The sequence below is a fragment of the Apostichopus japonicus genome, chromosome 17, assembly GCF_037975245.1.
Source record: "Apostichopus japonicus isolate 1M-3 chromosome 17, ASM3797524v1, whole genome shotgun sequence".
In the NCBI taxonomy this organism is placed as follows: Eukaryota; Metazoa; Echinodermata; class Holothuroidea; order Aspidochirotida; family Stichopodidae; genus Apostichopus; species Apostichopus japonicus.
Window position 1 is genome coordinate 18354553 of NC_092577.1, and position 20468 is coordinate 18375020.

At 44.0% G+C, this 20468-nt stretch overlaps 1 protein-coding gene across 1 annotated transcript; it reads right to left on the reverse strand.

Moving 5' to 3' along the window:
• Positions 1 to 11552: 11552 nt before the first annotated feature.
• LOC139954690 (uncharacterized) lies at positions 11553 to 20468 on the reverse strand. Its single transcript, XM_071954609.1, has 5 exons — positions 20395 to 20468; positions 13627 to 13804; positions 13151 to 13391; positions 12766 to 13073; positions 11553 to 12728 (listed from the first exon to the last, which is right to left on the reverse strand). Exons 1-5 carry the CDS (start codon positions 20466 to 20468, stop codon positions 12507 to 12509), a joined length of 1023 nt encoding a protein of 340 aa, XP_071810710.1. The 3' UTR covers positions 11553 to 12506.

Consider the following 20468-nt stretch of genomic DNA (forward strand, 5'->3'; position numbering starts at 1 on the left):
GCGGGCGTAGCTACCGGTGAACCAGTACAAGCGGCATCCTGCTCCGCATGCCACTCCGCTAATACCATCTCCGCCGTTTTGTCCTGCTCCGCCTTAGTGGGCAGGCTGGCAGTCTCGGCCGGAGCGGCAACTTCCTCCAGGGACGAGGTGGAACACGAAGGGGAGTTGAAAACCTCCACCGGGGCGCTAGTGTCGGACACTGGGGCGATGAGAGGAGCATCAGGTGATACGGTTTGAAAGGCCGGGACGGGGACCGCTTCAACCACGCCCGTAGCCACTCTCGCGGCGTATGAGCGGTCTGGGCATAAACGAGCGAGATGGCCCGTTTTCCCACACGAGTTACATACGAGATCCCCTTTACACTCGGCCAGGGTATGCCCAACCTGTAAACAGCGGCTACACCGCTTGTTCGGGCACAACCTGGCCTCATGCCCTTCCAGCCCACACCTCCAACAAGTGAGAGGCTGGCCCGGGTATGCAACGCAGAAGGCCTTTGACATGGTGGATCGCGGTTTTTTAATGAATGTAGTGGAGACGTTTCAGTTGCACCCAAATTTTCGTAAATGGATTTCTGTTTTGTATGAACAAAGTTTCAGTTCTGTTATCGTAAATGGGTTTTGTTCGGAGGTTTTTAACGTAGAGAGGGGGGTGCGCCAGGGGTGCCCTCTGTCTCCATTACTTTATGTTTTGTTTAGCGAGTCCCTCTCTCGTCTTTTGGAAAGGGACTCCAAACTTGTTCCATTCGTTGTGCCAGGGGGTGCCAAAGTGAAATGCGCTCAATATGCAGATGACGTGACATGTATTGTTTCGAGTCTGGGCTCCTTTCGCGCACTCTCGCAGGATCTATCTATTTTTGAGAGAGCTACCGGGGCGAAGTTGAATCCAGAAAAGACAAAGGGCCTTCGTCTTGGTAGCTGGAGATACAGAGACTTACCATTCGGTGCGTCGTGGTCGGATCAGAATATCAAAATTAATGGTATATGGTTCGGCTACGATGCACCTTGTGATGTCACCTGGAACGAGAGGGCTGAGGTATTTCAGAGCAGACTCGAAACCTTTGGCACCCGCTGGCTTTCGATCTTGGGGAAAGTCACTGTTATTAATCGTTTCGTTTCGCCCATCTTGTGGTACCCGGGCGCGGTGTACCCTATTCCGCGTCGCGTCCTGGTACGGTTGGAGAGGGCGATTTTTTCATTCATATGGTCTGGGGGTACAGAGCTTGTCAAGAGGGCGGTATTGTACCAAAAACTGGAGAAGGGGGGACTAGGGGTGGTTCATCTGGGAAGTAAATTGACCTTTTTGTTATTTAAGCAGTTGTTTGTAGCGGTAACTGACCCAGGGTTGCCTTGTTCATATTTTCTACGTTTTTGGGGCGGTTTGCACCTGCGTCGATGGGTCCCGGCGCTGTTTAGCAACAGAGAACCGCATAGTAGTACTCCAAACAGGGTGGTGCGTGTCATCTGCTCCGCTCTGATTGAGTTGCCCCCTGTTGACCTGTCACAGCCGGCCCTCGTTCACAGTTCGTTGAGGGATAAGGCCTTGAATGCAACTTTTGTCCAGGGACGTCATTCTGCCGAAGTATGGCGTTCGGTGCATTCAAAGCTGAATGGTTACAGGCTCCGTGATCTCGCATGGAGAGTTGCACACGGTGCCTTGGTGACCAACCTAAAAAGATATCATTGGCGATTGGGTGATGGACTGTGCCCTAGGACCGGCTGTGACAGCTTAGAGAGTACTGCTCATGTTTTTTGGCATTGTTACTTTGTAGTAAACTTATGGGAGTGGTTCCAGACCTGGACCGACCGTGTTACGGGAGACCGTTCATGGTCGGTAGGGCAGGGCTTTATTTTATATGGGGTAGACCCTCCAGTTTGTTCGGTAGCTGTGTTGCACCGCATCATTTTTGTTTGCTCTATTGTAAAAAAACATGTTTGGCGGAATAGGTGTAATTTGGTTTTTAGGGGGAAATTTGCCAGTTGGCAGGCAGTCCTGGAGTCGGTGAAGTCCGACATTCGCCTTCAGATTGAAGGCGATTTTCGCCGTTTATCTGGGGCTGCCTTTTTTGGACGCTGGTGTGCTGGGGAGGGGTTTTTCGTTTCGCTGCGTGCGGGTCGTCCTTCTGTACGTTTTTGAATGTTTCAGGGGGGGGGGTTGGGCGTTTTGTCTCTGCAGGTCGGCGGGCGCATGTTTTTTTGGCTCGCTAGACCTTAGTTTCGTTTGTCAGAATGGGATGGTTCGGTAGTGCCGTTTGGCCGTGACGTTTTGTATCCCGCATGGCGGGTCACGTAAAAAGCACGTGGGCCCTGTGCCCATTAGCCCACAAGGTAGAGGGGATATCGGACTTGAGTTGTAATCTAACTCGTCTGGTCCCGGTCTTTACACCCTTACATTCAAGGAATTCCGGCTCGTCGTAGCCGGTTACTTTCCAAAAACGCCCCAGTGTCCGCACAACAATCTGTTCAGACATGTCCAGAGGGAGATGGAGGACTGTCACCCACACCGAACTGTCGTACGGTGTGACCTTCAGTCCCTCGACTCCCTCCAACACATGGACGCCTCGGACGCGGGCAGCCTCCGAGGTAAAACGAACATCAAAACAACATACCCCGGAGAGGTTTACGCTGAAGCGCGTCAACCTCTCCAGGGACTTTTAAACCAACAGAACGCAAAACTGAAAAAACAAATTGTCGGGGGACGACCTTAGCCTCCCCCGAAAAACTCAACAATACGATTTTGCTGTCACGGCGAGCCGCCATGACAGCTAGGGGTGTGGCAAAGCCACGCACCTATACAAAAACCAAAACGAAGCAAACCCAAAACACACAAACTACAGTAACACAAACTGCAAACTAAGAAAAGGCCAACGAAAAGTGGAGAGCAGCCGAAAACACGTCCGCACTCCACGAGAACTGAACTGAACTCTCAGAACTGTTAGTGCCGGAAGGCACTAAATTCCCCCACCAACCCCCACGTCTCCGAACCGCCAAAATAATCTCAGATTCATCATCAGCGCCCCAAGAAGCACCTGAACAGGTGTATTTCGTTCGTTTATGGAGACACCCACTTGGGCTCGTGCCCCCCTTCGAATGGGTTTGGCCCTCATGCCCCCACACAACACCCAATTCCAAAATTAACTTCAGATTCGTAATCAGCGTGTCGAGAACAACCAGAAAAGATACACACTGCCCGTCTTTGCGACAAAAATTATTTGCACCCCAAAAAACCATACGGTTTTGGCCGAAATTGGGCAAAAATGGATTTCGTCAAAATTACGTCACATGGGGTAATCGATGCCAAGGAGCCCAAATCTGCAACTCCCAGGTCAATATCTGCTTTCGTTCGGGAGATACGTGGTCCCAGAGTAGCCGATGGAATGAGCTGTTCTTCATAAGTGCAAAAGTTGCAAAAACCCCTATTTTCAGCACCCCTCTCTCGTCCTTTCTGAAACACCCATCGTCATCAAAATTAGACGTGGAGTAGAAGACACCCCGTCTTTCTGATACATTAATTCCGTGTTATTATCTGACCGGAAAGGTCTTTTGTCTATATGATTTCTATTTGCGCCAAAAATAGATGTTTTTGTCTTGAAAAGTAAAAAAAGTACCTCTTTTCGGTACCCCTTCCTTTCCACCGAGGACATGTGACAGGGCTGATTTTTTGTTATCTGGGAGACGAGAGTCGTAGCTACGTGTAGATAACTGATACGGTAGCATTAAACTTCGAGAAGGGGGTATAGTCTATACGTTTTGGACACCCCTCCCCCCAAAAATAGGTGTTTTTCACCGGTAGTAGCTATGATAACCCTTAACAAGGACGCCAGCGCCGACGTCAACATTTGAGTAGGTTTTTTTACCACCTTAGGTCAAACGAAATTAGCCAAAGTTATAAGCGATAGATAGCCTTTTATCACCGGATGTCCCTTTTATCACCTTTTATCACCGGATGAGACCTTTTATCACCGGATGTCCCATTCCCACCGGATCCCCGGTTTTGATGTAGCGTGACGTCACATCGACCCACTTTTCGACATGTCTCTACCCATATCTCAACAACGAAACATTCGGAAACAATATTTACATGTATTTCGCGCGATTTTTAATTCCTGACGTCATCGGGTGGTGGCGCTATTTTCTGCGAAAATTCAAATTCACCCAATTTGCTCGAAATTTCAGATTAAGGTAGAACTAATAATTAGAAATAATATAAACGTCGTTTCATTCAATTCCGGTCTTTATTTTTGTGCTGATATTTGTTTACATATTTTCTCATTAATATTTTATTTTGGCAGCCATTTTGTCAAACATAGATGAAAATTTGGTTAATTCACAGAATCAATAGAACATGTCCTGACATATTTTTGCTGTTATTTAAAATGCAATCAATTATGTGGTTTTGTAATAAATATTGCGTTTGGTGACGTCACTTCCGGTCAGAATAAAAAAGGGTCAAAACCGGAACTTATTTTGTACAGACTGAAATGATAAGTCTTCGGTGTGAGTTACAGGTCGATAGCTCATTCCTCCCGTCTCAGAAACGGATCCCTAGGTAAAACTTTAAAGCGCCCTCATTCAGAAAGTAAACGACTTGAAACAAGTTTCAGATAATCACGTGATAGTACGCATCGAGACACATGAAGACACCAAGTTGTGTCCCGAAAAACCACATCGTGCACACACAGGAGTCCAATATGGTAACCCCAAGCTAACCCTAGCTAACCCTAGCTAACCCTAGGGGTTGGGGTTAACTTTGAGTGGCAGCCATCTTGGATTGGTCGTCCGACTTATCATATCCAATAAAAAAAAATTCAAAAGTGCTGAACTAAATTTTTTACCTGTGATTGATCTTTCACCCGATGACCTCATGGCCGAAATTTTTCCGGTCACCATTCCTTATGACCTCACACGTCATTGTTGGAAGTTTCGTGGAAATCGGTCACTCTCACGATTTCGGAGATTTATTTGAAGGAACGACATTTTTAACCTTTCACCCCCCATAAGACATGAACCGGAAGTGACATATACTTGCCCTTTGCATATGTCAGTGCTCTATTGACCCTTAACATCCACAAGAAATTTGAAGGTCAAAGGTCAAAGTTTACGATTTTCGACCATAACCCCAGGGGTGGTCATCTACCCAAATAAAATCCAGAGGTAGTATACCAACTAACTTGAATTTTTCGGCTGTAAAGAAAAGTCTTGTGACCCAAACTGACCGAAAGTGTTGGTGGGTGTACAGTGACAACAGTTCAGCCCTTTCACCAAATATCGGCCCCCTGTGACCCCCACTTTTGGAAATGGACCCAAAAAATGGACACTCGGGACCTGGAAATGGACGGTCGGGACCTAGGCACCTATTACATAACAAAAATTTTTGCTCACTTCCGGTCAACTTTTTGGAAATTGTTTTCACCTTGGGTCACTCTACGCCCCGAGATGAGCAACGAAATAAAACAGAACAAGCAAATTTCCTTTTTCAGTATAATTTCACTTTGTGTGGTGAACAATCAGCCTTGGCAGTCATCAGGATGGGAAAGGATATAATTTGTCCGAATGAAGGAAATGGGTCATGGTCAGAGATTGGAAGTTTTTGTTGTTGTAAATTACTACAAAAAAATGTATTTGGGGATGATGTGGCCATATTTCAGGAAAATTTAGTATTTTACTTCGAGTGCTGTATCAGTCCCCACCCAGGAGTGTGGTAGTATTTTTGGGTATTTAATAGTGAATATTGTATTTAGAAGGATGTAAAGCATTCTTTCAGGAAAATTGATGAAAGGGAGTCTTATTTTAGCAATGCTTGGAGTTAACTAGGAATGGTATCGTGTCGTCCAGGGGAGGTTTAATCTGTCATCTTCTTGCACCTCGAATAGAGTGGATAAGCATCTGTCTTTTGAGTCATCAGGCTTGGAAAAGTATTTTACTTTTGAATGAACAAAGTGCTCGGACAGTGAACGGGTGGTGTTATGTCAGCCATCTTCACTATGATTCACACCTTAGGCCACAAGGCGGCTTAAAAACAATTGTTAAGATCCTTTTACCTTAACTATGTGTCTAAGTGAACTGCCTTAACTATGTGTCAAGTGAACTTGTTTAATTCAGTTAAAAAAGAGCAAATCTACCATGACTTTTTTTGTATGAATAAAACCTGCTTATACATGGTATTTTATTGTTAGTGAACAGTTGCAGCAGAATTGCTTTCTTGTTAACTATGTTAAATGTTGTTTGTTATCAAAAGTTATTTGAATTGAAATTGATTGAATATGTACCATCTGCTATAAAATGAAATCAATTCACACCAACAGCAGCATAGGAAGATGTTTAATTTTGCAGGGCAGAACTCCATTTTCATCTGAAAATTTCATAAAGCTAATGATAACATTCAAAGTTATGGGGGGGGGGGTAGTGCACAGCCCCACCGCATTCCACACCACTGCACACCACGATCTGTTCTCTTTATAAGTGTATTAGGGAACTAAAATTATGTGACTTCCCTTGCAAAGTTTTGCATCTGCTTAAATCATTACACAAACCTTCAAATAACATTAATGTAACATGAGAGTAACCAAATGAAACAAATCCTAATAAATTCATGTATTTATAATTTATTTATGGAAGCACCAAATAACTGACATCAAAGCATTTTTAAAATCTTTATTTAAACCAAGTCCATGTTACAACGTACTCAGTGCAACTTTTCTTTACAAACAAAGATGTGGATGAAGTTTTGAAGATTATTTGAAATTTCCTTCCTTTTTGTTCTCTACCATATATACCCAATCCTTTCAAATGATTAAAATGCTCTTAATTAATTAACTGGCGAATTAATTAGTAGCATTTTTAATAATTAATGCTTTTTAGATAATTAACTAGTTAACAATGTTTTAAGTAATTAATGTAATTAACCAATTGGTTAATTAGGTAACATATTTTAGCAGTCACAATTCATTTATGATTTCATTCAAGGTGTGGAAAAAAAATTGTGAACTCCCATGAAACTTGCAGTGTTAGTGTACTTTCTCACTTCAGTAAAACAGTAGTAGTGGAACTGGTATATGGGTTTAAGTATGGCAATGTAACTCCCTTTTCCATGAATTTTTTTCTCGCTTAACCACAACCATGCGTGGGGATAAAGCAATTTGTGATTACCAACTCCTAATTCATCATTCTGTGATAAATTTAGCCCCTCCCTCGATCAGTTGCACGGAAATTGAAAACAGCACATAAATATGTTGCTTTGAAATGACATTACGGTAACTAGACCATCGTCATGCGGTGAATTGAGTCAATTAACCTTAATGTTCGTACCAGTTAAAAGTGATGAAGGTCACTAGTACTAGCTTGGGGAAGTTCATCCTCATGGTGAAGTGTCATCAAGTACATTATCTTTTGTAAATGTATCTTAACTTTAACAGTGTGACGCTGTGCACTGTAGGAGTAATGTTAAATCCTATATGGTAACAGGCAAAAAGTAACACATAAATTTAATTGTTTTTATGCAACTCGAATCGAACTGTCATGCCATGTATTGTTTATATTCTACAGCAGTTATTATTGTATTCACTAATATGCTAGTAATGGTCATGTATTAACAGTAGTACCTATCCAGAGGTAATGCTTGCGTGTTGTCGTATTATGATCCGGTTTCAGAAGGATCCCCATAGTTACTACTTAGTTTAGAGTGAAGCTGCAAACAGGATCCTTCGTTTCAGCATTGGTTATCCATACTTAAGTTCATATTTTACAAATTAAGAGATAAGTGGACTTTTGTAACACAAAGGAAAATAAAGACAGTGTGACGCTGTGCACTGTAGGAGTAATGTTAAATCCTATATGGTAACAGGCAAAAAGGAACACATAAATTTAATTGTTTTTATGCAACTCGAATCGAACTGTCATGCCATGTATTGTTTATATTCTACAGCAGTTATTATTGTATTTACTAATATGCTAGTAATGGTCATGTATTAACAGTAGTACCTATCCAGAGGTAATGCTTGCGTGTTGTCGTATTATGATCCGGTTTCAGAAGGATCCCCATAGTTACCAATTAGTTTAGAGTGAAGCTGCAAACAGGATCCTTCGTTTCAGCATTGGTTATCCATACTTAAGTTCATATTTTACAAATTAAGATATAAGTGGACTTTTGTAACACAAAGGAAAATAAAGACACATGAATCTTGCAAGCAAGTGCCATATTCATAAAACATCTGATGTTTGTCTTTCATTACATTTCCTATCAGGTTTTCAAACGACGTGGAGGCAACAACATGTTAATCACCTTGGAGTACTGGCTTGCTCCAGGGCACGTTCAAATATACCCTGTTGCCAATGAAGAAATACCTTCGACAACATTCGTTGTACGAAATTCCATCCTCCTCTCAAAGATAACTGGAAATAGACCAACGATGTATGTATCGTACATTAACGCGAGGAAGTCAGTAATGGCAGGATACTCTGCGTTAGCTCGAGCGGCCTGTTGGCTGTTTCTGAGTAATATGAAGTTGTTCCTCACCACAGCCACCGGAAGATACCCAATAGCGAACACTTTCCTGATAAGACTCTGTACTCTGGGGTTGTTACGACTAATCCCAGTTCCTGAACCTTTCTCCATAACGACTGCGTTAGGTGAAAATAGCAGCCACGAACGTGTATTCCTGGGAATTCGTTGATGAATGCTGAACGGATGGAAACTTCAAAATCTGATATAACGTGGGTTGGAGAAAAAACGCCTCCATGAGCGGCTACCTCGTCCTTCAGATGTTGGAGTACTCTTCTATACTGGTCAAGGCGCTTGCCCGTCATCAAAATGTATGCCAGGGTTAGCACATTTACGTGGAAGCGTCCATGTAAAGTTACTAGTTGAGAGAAGGGCGCGGGGTGGACTTGAAACCGTGTTGATCTAAAGAGAATGAATTAAAAAGGGATAAAAATTAGGTGAGAGAAACTAATGTAACATTTATTTTAGTGAGCCCTTTCAATAATTAGTGGTAACCGATATTTATTTATTAATTTATTTTACAGACGTTCAATCTGTTGTAAGATTTGTGAAAGAATGTTTGCTATAAAATGATTTCAGGAACGAATGAAATAACTGATAAATGACTGATATCGATAACTACACAAATGAATTATATAAATGTAGATCACATGACTACAAGTCTACAACAATAATAATACTAGTCTAATTACATAATAGTAATAATGATAATGATGATAATAATGATACCAATATTAATACCATAATACTGTAGTGAACTGGTCTCGAGATCGGCAATTTACAGAGTGACCCTTATTGAAGGGTTCCAGTCTGACTCAAACGTCTCCTTTTCCATGCTTGTAAACGATGTCACTCTCTCTTATCGAAAGCTTAAACACGGATATAGCCTATCTAAAAAAAATGTACTGCCATTTTTATGCTTCATTCGATCGCTGAAAGTACCTGTTTTCTACAATTTCTTTCTGTCACGACTGGTAACAGGTGAATGAACTAAGTGGACCCCACGCGGTGAGCTGGTCAATGTGCAATGGGGTGTTCAATAAAGTGTATCCTGTCAATTGCAAAGTTGACTAGGTGGCCAAGTTTTCTTATAGAAAACGTGCTACTTACCAGCTGATAAGTTTCCTGATAGACTAATCTGTTTTTGCACTGTGGAATTGTTACCCCGCTAAGCATGTCAAGGCGGGTAACGGTGATGAAAATGAGCACTCCAGCAACATTGTCTCTCAGGGAAAGAAAATGACGTCCGTTCCATGTTCTGGCCCATTCATCTTCCACTCTCACGTCCTCAACTCGCCTTGGAATTGGTGGCATGTTTTCTTGGCGCACTCGATGCATTCTCGTTCGGACGCTAGTATATGCAGGCCCGTCTTCTCCTCGGTCTGCTACCTCGTTGTACAGTCTTTTCAGAGGTTTTCTGTGGTCCTACCTCGATTTCTTGGAAGGCAGCTTCTCTAGAAACAAGTTCATTATCTTCTTCATGGTCATGTTTAATGGTAACCTGGAAAGAGGAGGCGCAAAAACACGGGCTGCAATCGAATAGTCCAGTAATCATTAATCATCAATATCAAAGAAGCCAGTGTTGTAAAAGATCCCTTAAGACTCTAGTCCATACTTCGTAGGCTAAAATGTCCCTTACATTTTCCCACAAGAAACTTCTGTCTTTTTCTTTCCCATAAAAAATAACCGACCAATAAGGTAAGGGGAACACCCTGTTCTGCCCAATTGTAAAAAAAAAGAAGTTTGTAATAGTTGCCACAAGTTGTATTAAAAGTGCAATTTGCAAATTGTTATATAGGCCTACCTACGAAAGTTAGTGCCTATGTGTGTACCTAGGGCTATATTGATGTGTATATACAGTGCATATGTACCCTTATGTGCTTATGTAAGTGCCTTTATGTGTGTGCTTACGCATGTGTGCTTATATTTGTGTGTTATTTATTGTAGCTTCTTGATAATGTTTTACAATTTTTACTCTTTAAGAACTCGTTTTATGTACAGAGCAGCCCCTTTTTGTAAACTGGTAAAGACAGCTAGCTTCTTAGATCCTTTGTTGTAGCTTCTTGAGAATTTGGATAACTTTTGTAACGCTTTTTATGTTTCATTATTAACTTAATCTCATAAACTTTTATATGTTGTAACCTGTTTTATCCTATTTATAAATTTGTCTGTAAATTGATATTGGAATTAACAAATGAAATATCCTACCGTATGTGCGCTTATGTATGTGTGCTTAAATGTGTGTATACGCTCGAATACGTTTCTGTATGCGTAGGCACACAATGTTTTGTCAGGAGGGGGCAAGGGGAGGCTCATATGCCTACGGGAGCATTTCACTTTAGGGAGGGGGCATAACCTGCTTTGCCCGAAATTTCCAATCCTTGCCCCTAATATGGTAGCGCCACTTAAGATTGAAGCTAAGAGTATGTCTCGAAAGAAATACCTATGACATCGCCGAAAAGCAGAAAAAAAAAATGTCGGCTACAAAATGTATCAATTTTAAGTGGTATTATGTAACGAATATTGATTTCCGCTATCTAAGCGGATCACCACCATCAGCTGCCGAGAATTCGTGGCCAAAATAATACTCCTAGGTCGTCAGAAAAGAAACTTCCCTGGCGCTTCAAGTTGCATCTACACATCGGTAATTTTGAATATCATGGCTTCAAATTTTGACTTTAAATAATTCTTTTAATGCTTGACTTTGTTCATTTTGTTTTATTTTCGGGGGTGGTGGGGGCAGAAGTGCCCTAACCCTTGCTCCTCCTTGCGGACGCCCATGAGTATACGCTATAATACGGAAACATGTTGTTGTAGGGGCCCCAGTCGAGGAAACACCTCCATAATTGCGAATAGGGTCAATGCAGTGTCCATTGGGAAGAAAGACTCGTCCACCAATACTGTTTGGCCGCACAAATTTAGCCCAAAATGCTTCAGTGTAGTTTAGTGTACCACCTGATAATCCTGATTTTAAGGAAACTTGATGCCAAGTGCAGACCGTCTGAACCCCCCCCCCCCCCCCCCAAATAGGCGCCTAAAAGTGAACCTAGATTTTACTTTGGGCGATGCCAGTGTATTAATGTTCACGTTTCATATAGGGCCTAGAAAACGTCATCGTTTTATATATTTAAGTCAAAATTATTAAATTCAGTTTACTGAAGTGTTATTTACCTCTATGACGGTAGGTTGCGCTCCATGAACGATTTCGACATTTTTGGTTTTTGCCCTACCCTGGCAGGACCTCTTCCAACACCTCCAGGAAATGGTTGTGGCTGTATTCTTGTTCTTCTGATAACGATGTCCATTGTGCACTAGCACGAATCCTCTCCCGATGCCCGGGCGAACGACCGCTTCCATGACGTTTAACTTTAACTTAACTTTAAGATTTTTGAAACAACTAGCCGAATAACGATAATTATGTCATGTAGTTCGCCTATTAACACACTACGTGTTATTTAGTTCATCTTAATGAAATTTGGTAATTATAATGTTTAAGGTCATGCCTACAGACTGGTATTAAAATTTCAACCCAACTTGACCTTAATATGCAATTAGCAAGGGTCAAAAGGGTGAAACTCAATTTTTGCTGATGGCTGCAATTAAATTGCAATAACTTCCTCATTTTGAGGTCTGTACAATTCTCCTTTTACATACACCTTCATTGATGTCTTGTAAGAAAAATGTTTTTTTTTTCTTGCAATAACCGACATCGGGTTACCATGACAACAACTACAATACATAAATAAATGATTACATTTTGCCTTAACTTTAAATTGGTAGGAGATCTTGGACAAATAAAACACTCATTTTGTAGCCCTTCTCAACAGCTACATTTCTGCCAAATTTTGTGCTGATTGGCTGAATAGTTTAAAAGTTGTTATAAATTTTAAGTCAAAATTGGTAGTTTTGCGTAAAATGCGTTTAAAGTTCCGGCCGTTGAAAAAAAGGCTAAAATTAGCTTACCGACAAGCTTTTCGACCTAACAAACTGGTTTTTACCACTAATCTCACCTACAAGGCATCCTTTTTCCTTGTAGTGGTTTTCTTTCTCCTAGATCTTTCTTTCTGTGAGGTTTGGAGTACATCTAGTTCGTTAAAGGCTCCGCTCTCATACGATGTCCCTTCAAGCCAAGATTCTTCCAGCTTTCTCTTTCCTTGCCTTCGCTTTTCTCTACGAGCCTTCTCTTCATCGTCCTCAGCCCTCCTGGCAAATTGCACCCTCTCTCTGTCTTTCTGTGCACTTCCTGCACTAGAAAATTATCCAGGGGGATACAGAGTCTCTCTTCATTACACCAAATTTGGCGGACGCACCTTTGTTGTATTGCAACATTGCTAAAATAACTGCGATTTCGGTGGAACGAGCTCCTCGTTTGTGTTTGGGTGCACGCAGCCACACAAGACTGTTCAAACTATCATTTTGGTTTTGTGAGTAACCTGGGAGACATCTTTGAAGTAGAGCTGGTTCACTTAGCCTTTGAAATATAGGCAATAAGAAATCTAAGAACACAGGCTGAAGATGGCGTGGTTTTTCCTCAAACTTCTTCACTGGATCCTTCTTATATGCACACCAGCTTTCTTCTGATGGCGAATGTTGTTATCCGGACTCATAACAGTGTGGTACAACACTGCCTAGATAGTATTTTTCATCTTTTCAATACCTTCAGTTAGTGCTTTGGTGTCAGTTGTAGTCCCTTGAGTAGTGTGTGCACGAATTGCCCGTCCATAATAAAGTTGCAGTTTGTCGATGCAGCCATCTGTAGGTCTGTGACCCTGACCACCTATGCCCTTTCCGTCACTCAGTTTTCCTCCCTTTTTCTTCCTTTCACGCAGTGCCTTTCCCATTCGTTTCTGTACATGTCCAATGCAATCCAATTTCTGTACCCTGTTTGCAGACAGCTATTCCAAACTGGTGTTCTTCTTTCCCTGCTGAGTCAATCCATTCCTTGTACTCCTTGGATTTTTTGTCCATATTTTCATATCTGAAACACTGATCACATACACCGTACACATCCCATACATCATTGTATGCCTTCGAATCCCCATCGCAGATCATGTATTTAAATCTAAAGATGCTTTCCACAAGTCTTTCGCGCGTTCACGTTCCATGGCAGAACTCGACCCATCATTCCTACAATTCTGCTGAATCCCTTGCAAACTTCTGTGAGGAACATTGGGTGCAAATCTTTGTTTTGAAAGAGTAGTCAAGTACCTCCCCCGTGTCTGCTGACATAACAAACCGTACCCCGTAATTTGCCGTAAAACCCCTCTTAGACCATGTGCCATCAAATGATACCGGTATGTCTATCACACTATTACATTGGACATTGTAGTTGTAGTTGGTTTTTGTGGAGTGCGGACGTGTTTTCGGCTGTTCTCCACTTTTCGTTCACCACACACACTTTGTATTGTTGAGTTTTTCGGGGGAGGCTAAGGTCGTCCCCGGACGAGTTTTTTCACTTTTGCGTTCTGTTGGTTTAAAGGTCCCTGGAGAGGTTGACGCGCATCAGCGTAAACCTCTCCGGGGTATGAATTTTTGGGATGTTACATTCACCTCGGAGGCTGCCCGCGTCCGAGGGCGTCCACGTGTTGGAGGGAGCTGAGGGACTGAAGGTCACACCGTATGACAGTTCGGTGTGGGTGACAGTCTTCCATCTCCCTCTGGACATGTGTGAACAGGTTGTTGTGCGGACACTGGGGCGTTTTGGGAAAGTGACCGGCTACGAGGAGCCGCAATTCCTGGAATGTAAGGGTGTCAAGACGGGACAAGACGAGTTAGAATCACAATGAAGTCCGATATCCCCTCTACTTTGTGGGCTAATGGGCACAGGGCCCACATTGGATACCCGGGCCAGCCTCGCACTTGTTGGAGGTGTGTTCCGGCCTCTGACACCGTACCACCTGATGCTCCTGTCATCGCCCCAGTGTCCGACACTAGCGCCCCGGTGGAGGCTTTGTTCCCCCTTTCGTGTCCGACCTCTTCCCTAATCGAACTTGCCGAGACTGCCCACTGAGGCAGAGCAGGACAAAACGCCGGAGATGGTACTAGCGGAGTGGCATGCGGAGCAAGATGCCGCTTGTACTGGCCTGTTTCGTCTCATCAAACCAATCGGAGGACTCCTTAGCCACAACTACTAAGGCTGTAGTGCAGTACTCCATTGGCGAGTCAGATTCTGACTCGGGTTTTGTTGTTCTGCGGGTTTTGTTGTTCTGCGGGTTTTGTTGACAGGTTTTTTAACGTAGAGAGGGGTGTGCGCTAGGGGTGCCCTCTGTCTCCATGACTTTATGTTTAGCGAGTCCCTCTCCCGTCTTTTGGAAAGGGACTCGAGACTTGTTCCATTCGTTGTGCCAGGGGGTGCCAAAGTGAAATGCGCTCAATATGCAGATGACGTGACATGTTTTGTTTCGAGTCTGGGCTCCTTTCGCGTACTCTCGCAGGATTTATCTATTTTTGAGAGAGCTACCGGGGCGAAGTTGAATCCAGAAAAGACAAAGGGCCTTCGTCTTGATAGCTGGAGATACAGAGACTTACCATTCGGTGCATCGTGGTCGGATGAAAATATCAAAATTAATGGTATATGGTTCGGCTACGATGCACCTTGTGATGTCACCTGGAACGAGAGGGCTGAGGTATTTGAGAGCAGACTCGAAACCGTTGGCACCCGCTGGCTTTCGATCTTGGGGAAGTCACCGTTATTAGTCGTTTTGTTTCGCCCATCCTGTGGTATCCAGGCGCGTTGTACCCAATTCCGCGTCGCGTCCTGGTGCGGTTGGAGAGGGCGATTTTTCAATCATATGGTCTGGTCTGGTGGTACAGAGCTTGTCAAAAGGGCGGTAATGTACAAAAAACTGGAGAAGGGTGGTTTAGGGGTTGTTCATCTGGGAAGTAAGTTAACTTGTTCGTTATTTAAGCAATTGTTTGTAGCGGTGACTGACTCGGGGTTGCCTTGTTCATATTTATTACGTTCTTGGGCGGGTTGCACTTGCGTCGATGGGTTCCGGCGCTGTTTAGCAACAGAGAACCGCATAGTAGCACACCAAGCAGAGTGGTGCGTGTCATTTGCTCCGCTCTTATTGAGTTGCCCCCTGTTGACCTGTCACGCCCGGCCCTCGTTCTCAGTTCCTTGCGGGATAGGGTCTTGAATGCATTTTTTGTACAGGGACGTCATCCTGTCGAAGTATGGCGTTCGGTGCATTCAAGGCTGAATGGTTGCAGGCTCCGTGATCTTGCATGGAGAATTGCACACGGTGCCTTGGTGACCAATCTGAAGAGGTATCACTGGCGATTGGGTGATGGACTGTGCCCGAGGACCGGCTGTGACAGCTTAGAGAGTACTGCCCATGTTTTTTGGCATTGCCCCTTTGTTTTGAACTTGTGGGAGTGGTTTCAGTCCTGGACCCGACCGTTTAACGGGAGACCGTTCCTGGTCGGTAGGACAGGGCTTTGTTTTATATGGATTAGATCCTCCAGTTTGTTCTGTTGCTGTGTTGCAGCGTATTATTTATGTTTGTTCTGTTGTAAAAATAAACTGATTTGGAGGAATAGATGTGATGTTGTCTTTAGGGGAATATTTGACAGTTGGCAGGCAGTCCCGGATTCGTGGAAGTCTGACATTCGCCTTCAGGTTGAAGGAGATTTTTGCCGTTTATCTGGGGCTGTCTTTTTTGGACGGTGGTGTTCTGGGGAAGGGTGTTTTGTTTCGCTGCGTGCTGGTCGTCCTTTTGTAGTTTTTGGAGTGTTTCAGTGGGTGGTTGGGCGATTTGTCTCTGCAGGTCGGTGGGCGTATGTACTTTTTTGGCTCGCTTGACCTGAGTTTCGTGTGTAAGAATGGGATGGTTTGGTAGTGCCGTTTGGCCGTGACGTTTTGTATCCCGTATGGCGGGTCACGTAAAAAGCACACACAAACGGACACACACACACACGACAAAGTGCTTTTTACGTGACCCGCCATGCGGGATACTAAACGTCACGGCCAAACGGCACTTACCGGACCATCCCATTCTGACAAACGAAACTCAGGTCAAGCGAGCCCGCCGACCTGCAGAGACAAAACGCCCAACCCCCCAACTCAAACATTCCAAAAACTACAAAAGGACGACCCGCACGCAGCGAAACTAAAAACCCCTCCCCAGCACACCAGCGTCTAAAAAAGGCAGCCCCAGATAAACGACAAAGTGATCACTAAGTCCATTGGAAGTACATATCGTTGATAAAACATTGCGATAACAATTTCCTGTCCTTTTTGCTAATTTATTTGACAAATAGTTTTGCCAGCTTCAAAAACACTATGTTGAAATTGCTTAACTATGCCGTGGTCCTCAAAATACCAGCAAATGAACAATAACTTGCATTTACACATCCTGAATAGAACCATTTTGTTACGTTGAAGTTTTTCAATCGAGCAATCTTCACACACAGTTCAAAGCGCGCGTCCACAGAAGCCTACGCGTTACGGTACAAAAACTGATTTTTTTTTCCATTTCAGTTCACTCATTTCACACTGATTCAGTTCACTCCCCATAACGATCCACTAGCGATACTACTATACATATTGTGGTATTTGCATAAACAACCTCTGTTATCATTTGACAAAAGCTTCATCAAAAAATTGAACCTGATCATTTTTTTTACCTAGACTTATGGCCGATTCATTTTAAATTGCAATTACTGAATACCCCGCAACATCTGATGTCAACATAAAACAACACACTGTAAAGTGTGTTGAAGCATGTGATGTCGCTCTTTTGAGAACGATGCAATGTTGGAAGGGTTGCAGAGTATTCGGAAATTGATTGCAATGCTTCAAATAAGATAGTATTTTATGCTATTTACTTTTACAGCTAATAAAGGCCTTCTCCGATGATCTGTGGGTCCTAATATTCGAAACTTTCCTGTCTAGCCTAGGGCGATCTGCTTCGATGGTCACATGACTCACATCCCTCCCCCATCCAATGAAAGAATATATAGGCTATTCATGGATCCGAGAGAGGCGCTAACTTCATACGTCACAATATCGAAATATCACGCAACTACGTCACTGGGTGGTAAAATCAGCTGAGCCCTGTACAAAGTCAATGGGACTTTCATTCGTCACATCCTAAATCAAACTTTCCAACCAGTTTTATGCATCGTTTTCTTGCAGCTGGTATATATACTGGAATTATTCTATGGACATTCTTCGAGCATGTTCATAATTTGCAACACGCGCGCCTCCATGACAAATAACGTAAGACCTATGTGCGTACACGCACTGACGTAACACCGAATCCATGAATTGCCTTTAAAACTGCACCTGGCCTAACTGAGGTTGGTACAATCGCATTAAATTCCCCCTTTTCCGGTCTCTCCTAGTCCTAACTGAGGACACTAGCCTAATTGCCTAGAGTCAGATTCACGGTGACGCCATCTCCGCGACTCCGTATCCACTCATATCCATTCATATCCCATTCATGACTAGGCTATGTCGTTATCAAAATAAGAGCACTTACTACCTGAAGTCGGAGTCACGGTGACTCCGCCTCCACTTAAACAATTCATACATCGAAGCAATTGAATTGAATTCGACTACACAAGCCCCGAGTGTCCAATAAGTAGCAAGTAGGGCCTAGAGATGGGGCATCGTATTCTGCAATTACTCAGTTAGGCTGACTGCGCCGGACTGGGAATCAACAGAATATTGGCCTGTGCAGACACTGCAGTGTTCAATCCAAAAATAACATGTTTACTAATACTTTAGGCCTAGCGTTAAGCCTAGGCTACATGTAGGGCCTTCACGTTACACGTTAGGCTGAAGAGTACAAAGGAACTTCAACTAGCCTACGGCACGACCGCACGAGGGAAGCCGCGATAGTTTGTGACAGGAAATACTTACCTACGTATTGTAATCTACAGCTCAGTCATCGGATGGAACACCAGTTTGATGCGGCTGACGTTCTACAGTACGTGCATGTTGAATAGTTCCGAAATCTTCTCATATTCTGACTGTAATTTGTGAATAAAATTTATCGTATGCGCGATCAGTACAGTGCATATCATCATAGACGTACGTACGTACTACGTACGTTCGTATATCAGACGCACTCGATACCCACGATACGATACGGTCCTGGAGAAACAATTTCCACTCATCATTTTTAAGGCGATACAGTAGTGAGTAGTGAACAGGTACAGCCGCATGTTTGCAGGAATTTCAGAATTCCCAATATTTTATATCTCTACCAGTAGTGGAAAATCATGTTTCAGTTTCGTGGTCATAAAAACGTTGTTTTGTGGAATATTCAATGACATATATTCATTTGACTCGAGGCAATATATGAATACCTGATACCTCAGCTCAGTACAAACGGAGCCAATCTTTGATAGATTTGTTGCGCTAGGTGGAAGCACTGAACATATTTTCAGCATATATCGATATCGCGCAGCACAACAAGCTCTCCACTTTTCGTTGACCACACCTTTTTGTGTTTTTACGTTGGCCTTTCATTAGTTTGCAGTTTGTGTTAGTGTAGTTTGTGGTTTTGGGTTTGCTTCGTTTTGGTTTTTGTATAAGTGCGTGGCTTTGCCACACCCCTAGCTGTCGTGGCGGCTCGCCGTGACAGCAAAATGGTATTGTTGAGTTTTTCGGGGGAGGCAAAGGTCGTCCACGGACAATTTTTTTTTCAGATTTGCGTTCTGTTGGTTTAAAAGTCCCTGGAGAGGTTGACGCGCTTCAGCGTAAACCTCTCCGGGGTATGAATTGTTTTGATGTTCGTTTTACCTCGGAGGCTGCCCGCGTCCATGTGTTGGAGGGAGTCAAGGGACTGAATGTCACACCGTACGACAGTTCGGTGTGGATGGCAGTCCTCCATCTCCCTCTGGACATGTCTGAACAGATTGTTGTGCGAACACTGGGGCGTTTTGGGAAAGTAACCGGCTACGAGGAGCCGGAATTCCTTGAACGTAAGGGTGTAAAGACCGGGACCAGACGAGTTAGATTACAACTCAAGTCCGATATCCCCTCTACCTTGTGGGCTAATGGGCACAGGGCCCACGTTGCATACCCGGGCCAGCCTCGCACTTGTTGGAGGTGTGGGCTGGAAGGACATGAGGCCAGGGTGTGCCCGAACAAGCGGTGTAGCCGCTGTTTACAGGTTGGGCATACCCTGGCCGAGTGTAAAGGGGATATCGTATGTAACTCGTGTGGGAAAACGGGCCATCTCGCTCGTTTATGCCCAGACCGCTCATACGCCGCGAGAGTGGCTACGGGCGTGGTTGAAGCGGTCCCCGTCCCGGCCTTTCACACCGTATCACCTGATGGTCCTCTCATCGCCCCAGTGTCCGACACTAGCGCCCCGGTGGAGGTTTTGAACTCCCCTCCGTGTTCCACCTCGTCCCTGGAGGAAGTTGCCGGTCCAGCCGAGACTGCCAGCCAGCCCACTGAGGCGGAGCAGGACAAAACGGCGGAGATGGTATTAGCGGAGTGGCATGCGGAGCAGGATGCCGCTTGTACTGGTTCACCGGTAGCTACGCCCGCTATCGGTGACACTAGTCGGGCCTCAAAGAACCGGCCCAAGATACATTAAGTGGCCCAGATTCGGACTCGCCAATGGAGGACTGCACTTCCGCCTTAGTAGTTGTGGCTAAGGAGTCCTCCGATTGGTTTGATGAGACAAAACACGCCACTGATCTCATTGACTCGAGCGGCCCTTCCACCTTGCCCGCAGTCGCTTCCACTATACCGGACACGATGGTCGCTAGTGGAGCTAAGAGATCTGCTAGGTCGTAGGAAAAGGGGAAACCGCTAAGGGCCTGAAAAGAGCCGTATTGGGAAAGCATCGCAGGTTATGACACCAGACACCTTATCCCTCGTCACCCTTAATGTCAATGTGATGAGGGGTACCCCAAAAAGGCGACGGATTTTACAGTTCTGCAAGTTGCTCCAAGTGGATGTGGTCCTTTTGCAAGAGACCCACATATCTTGCGAGAGTGATGTTCAT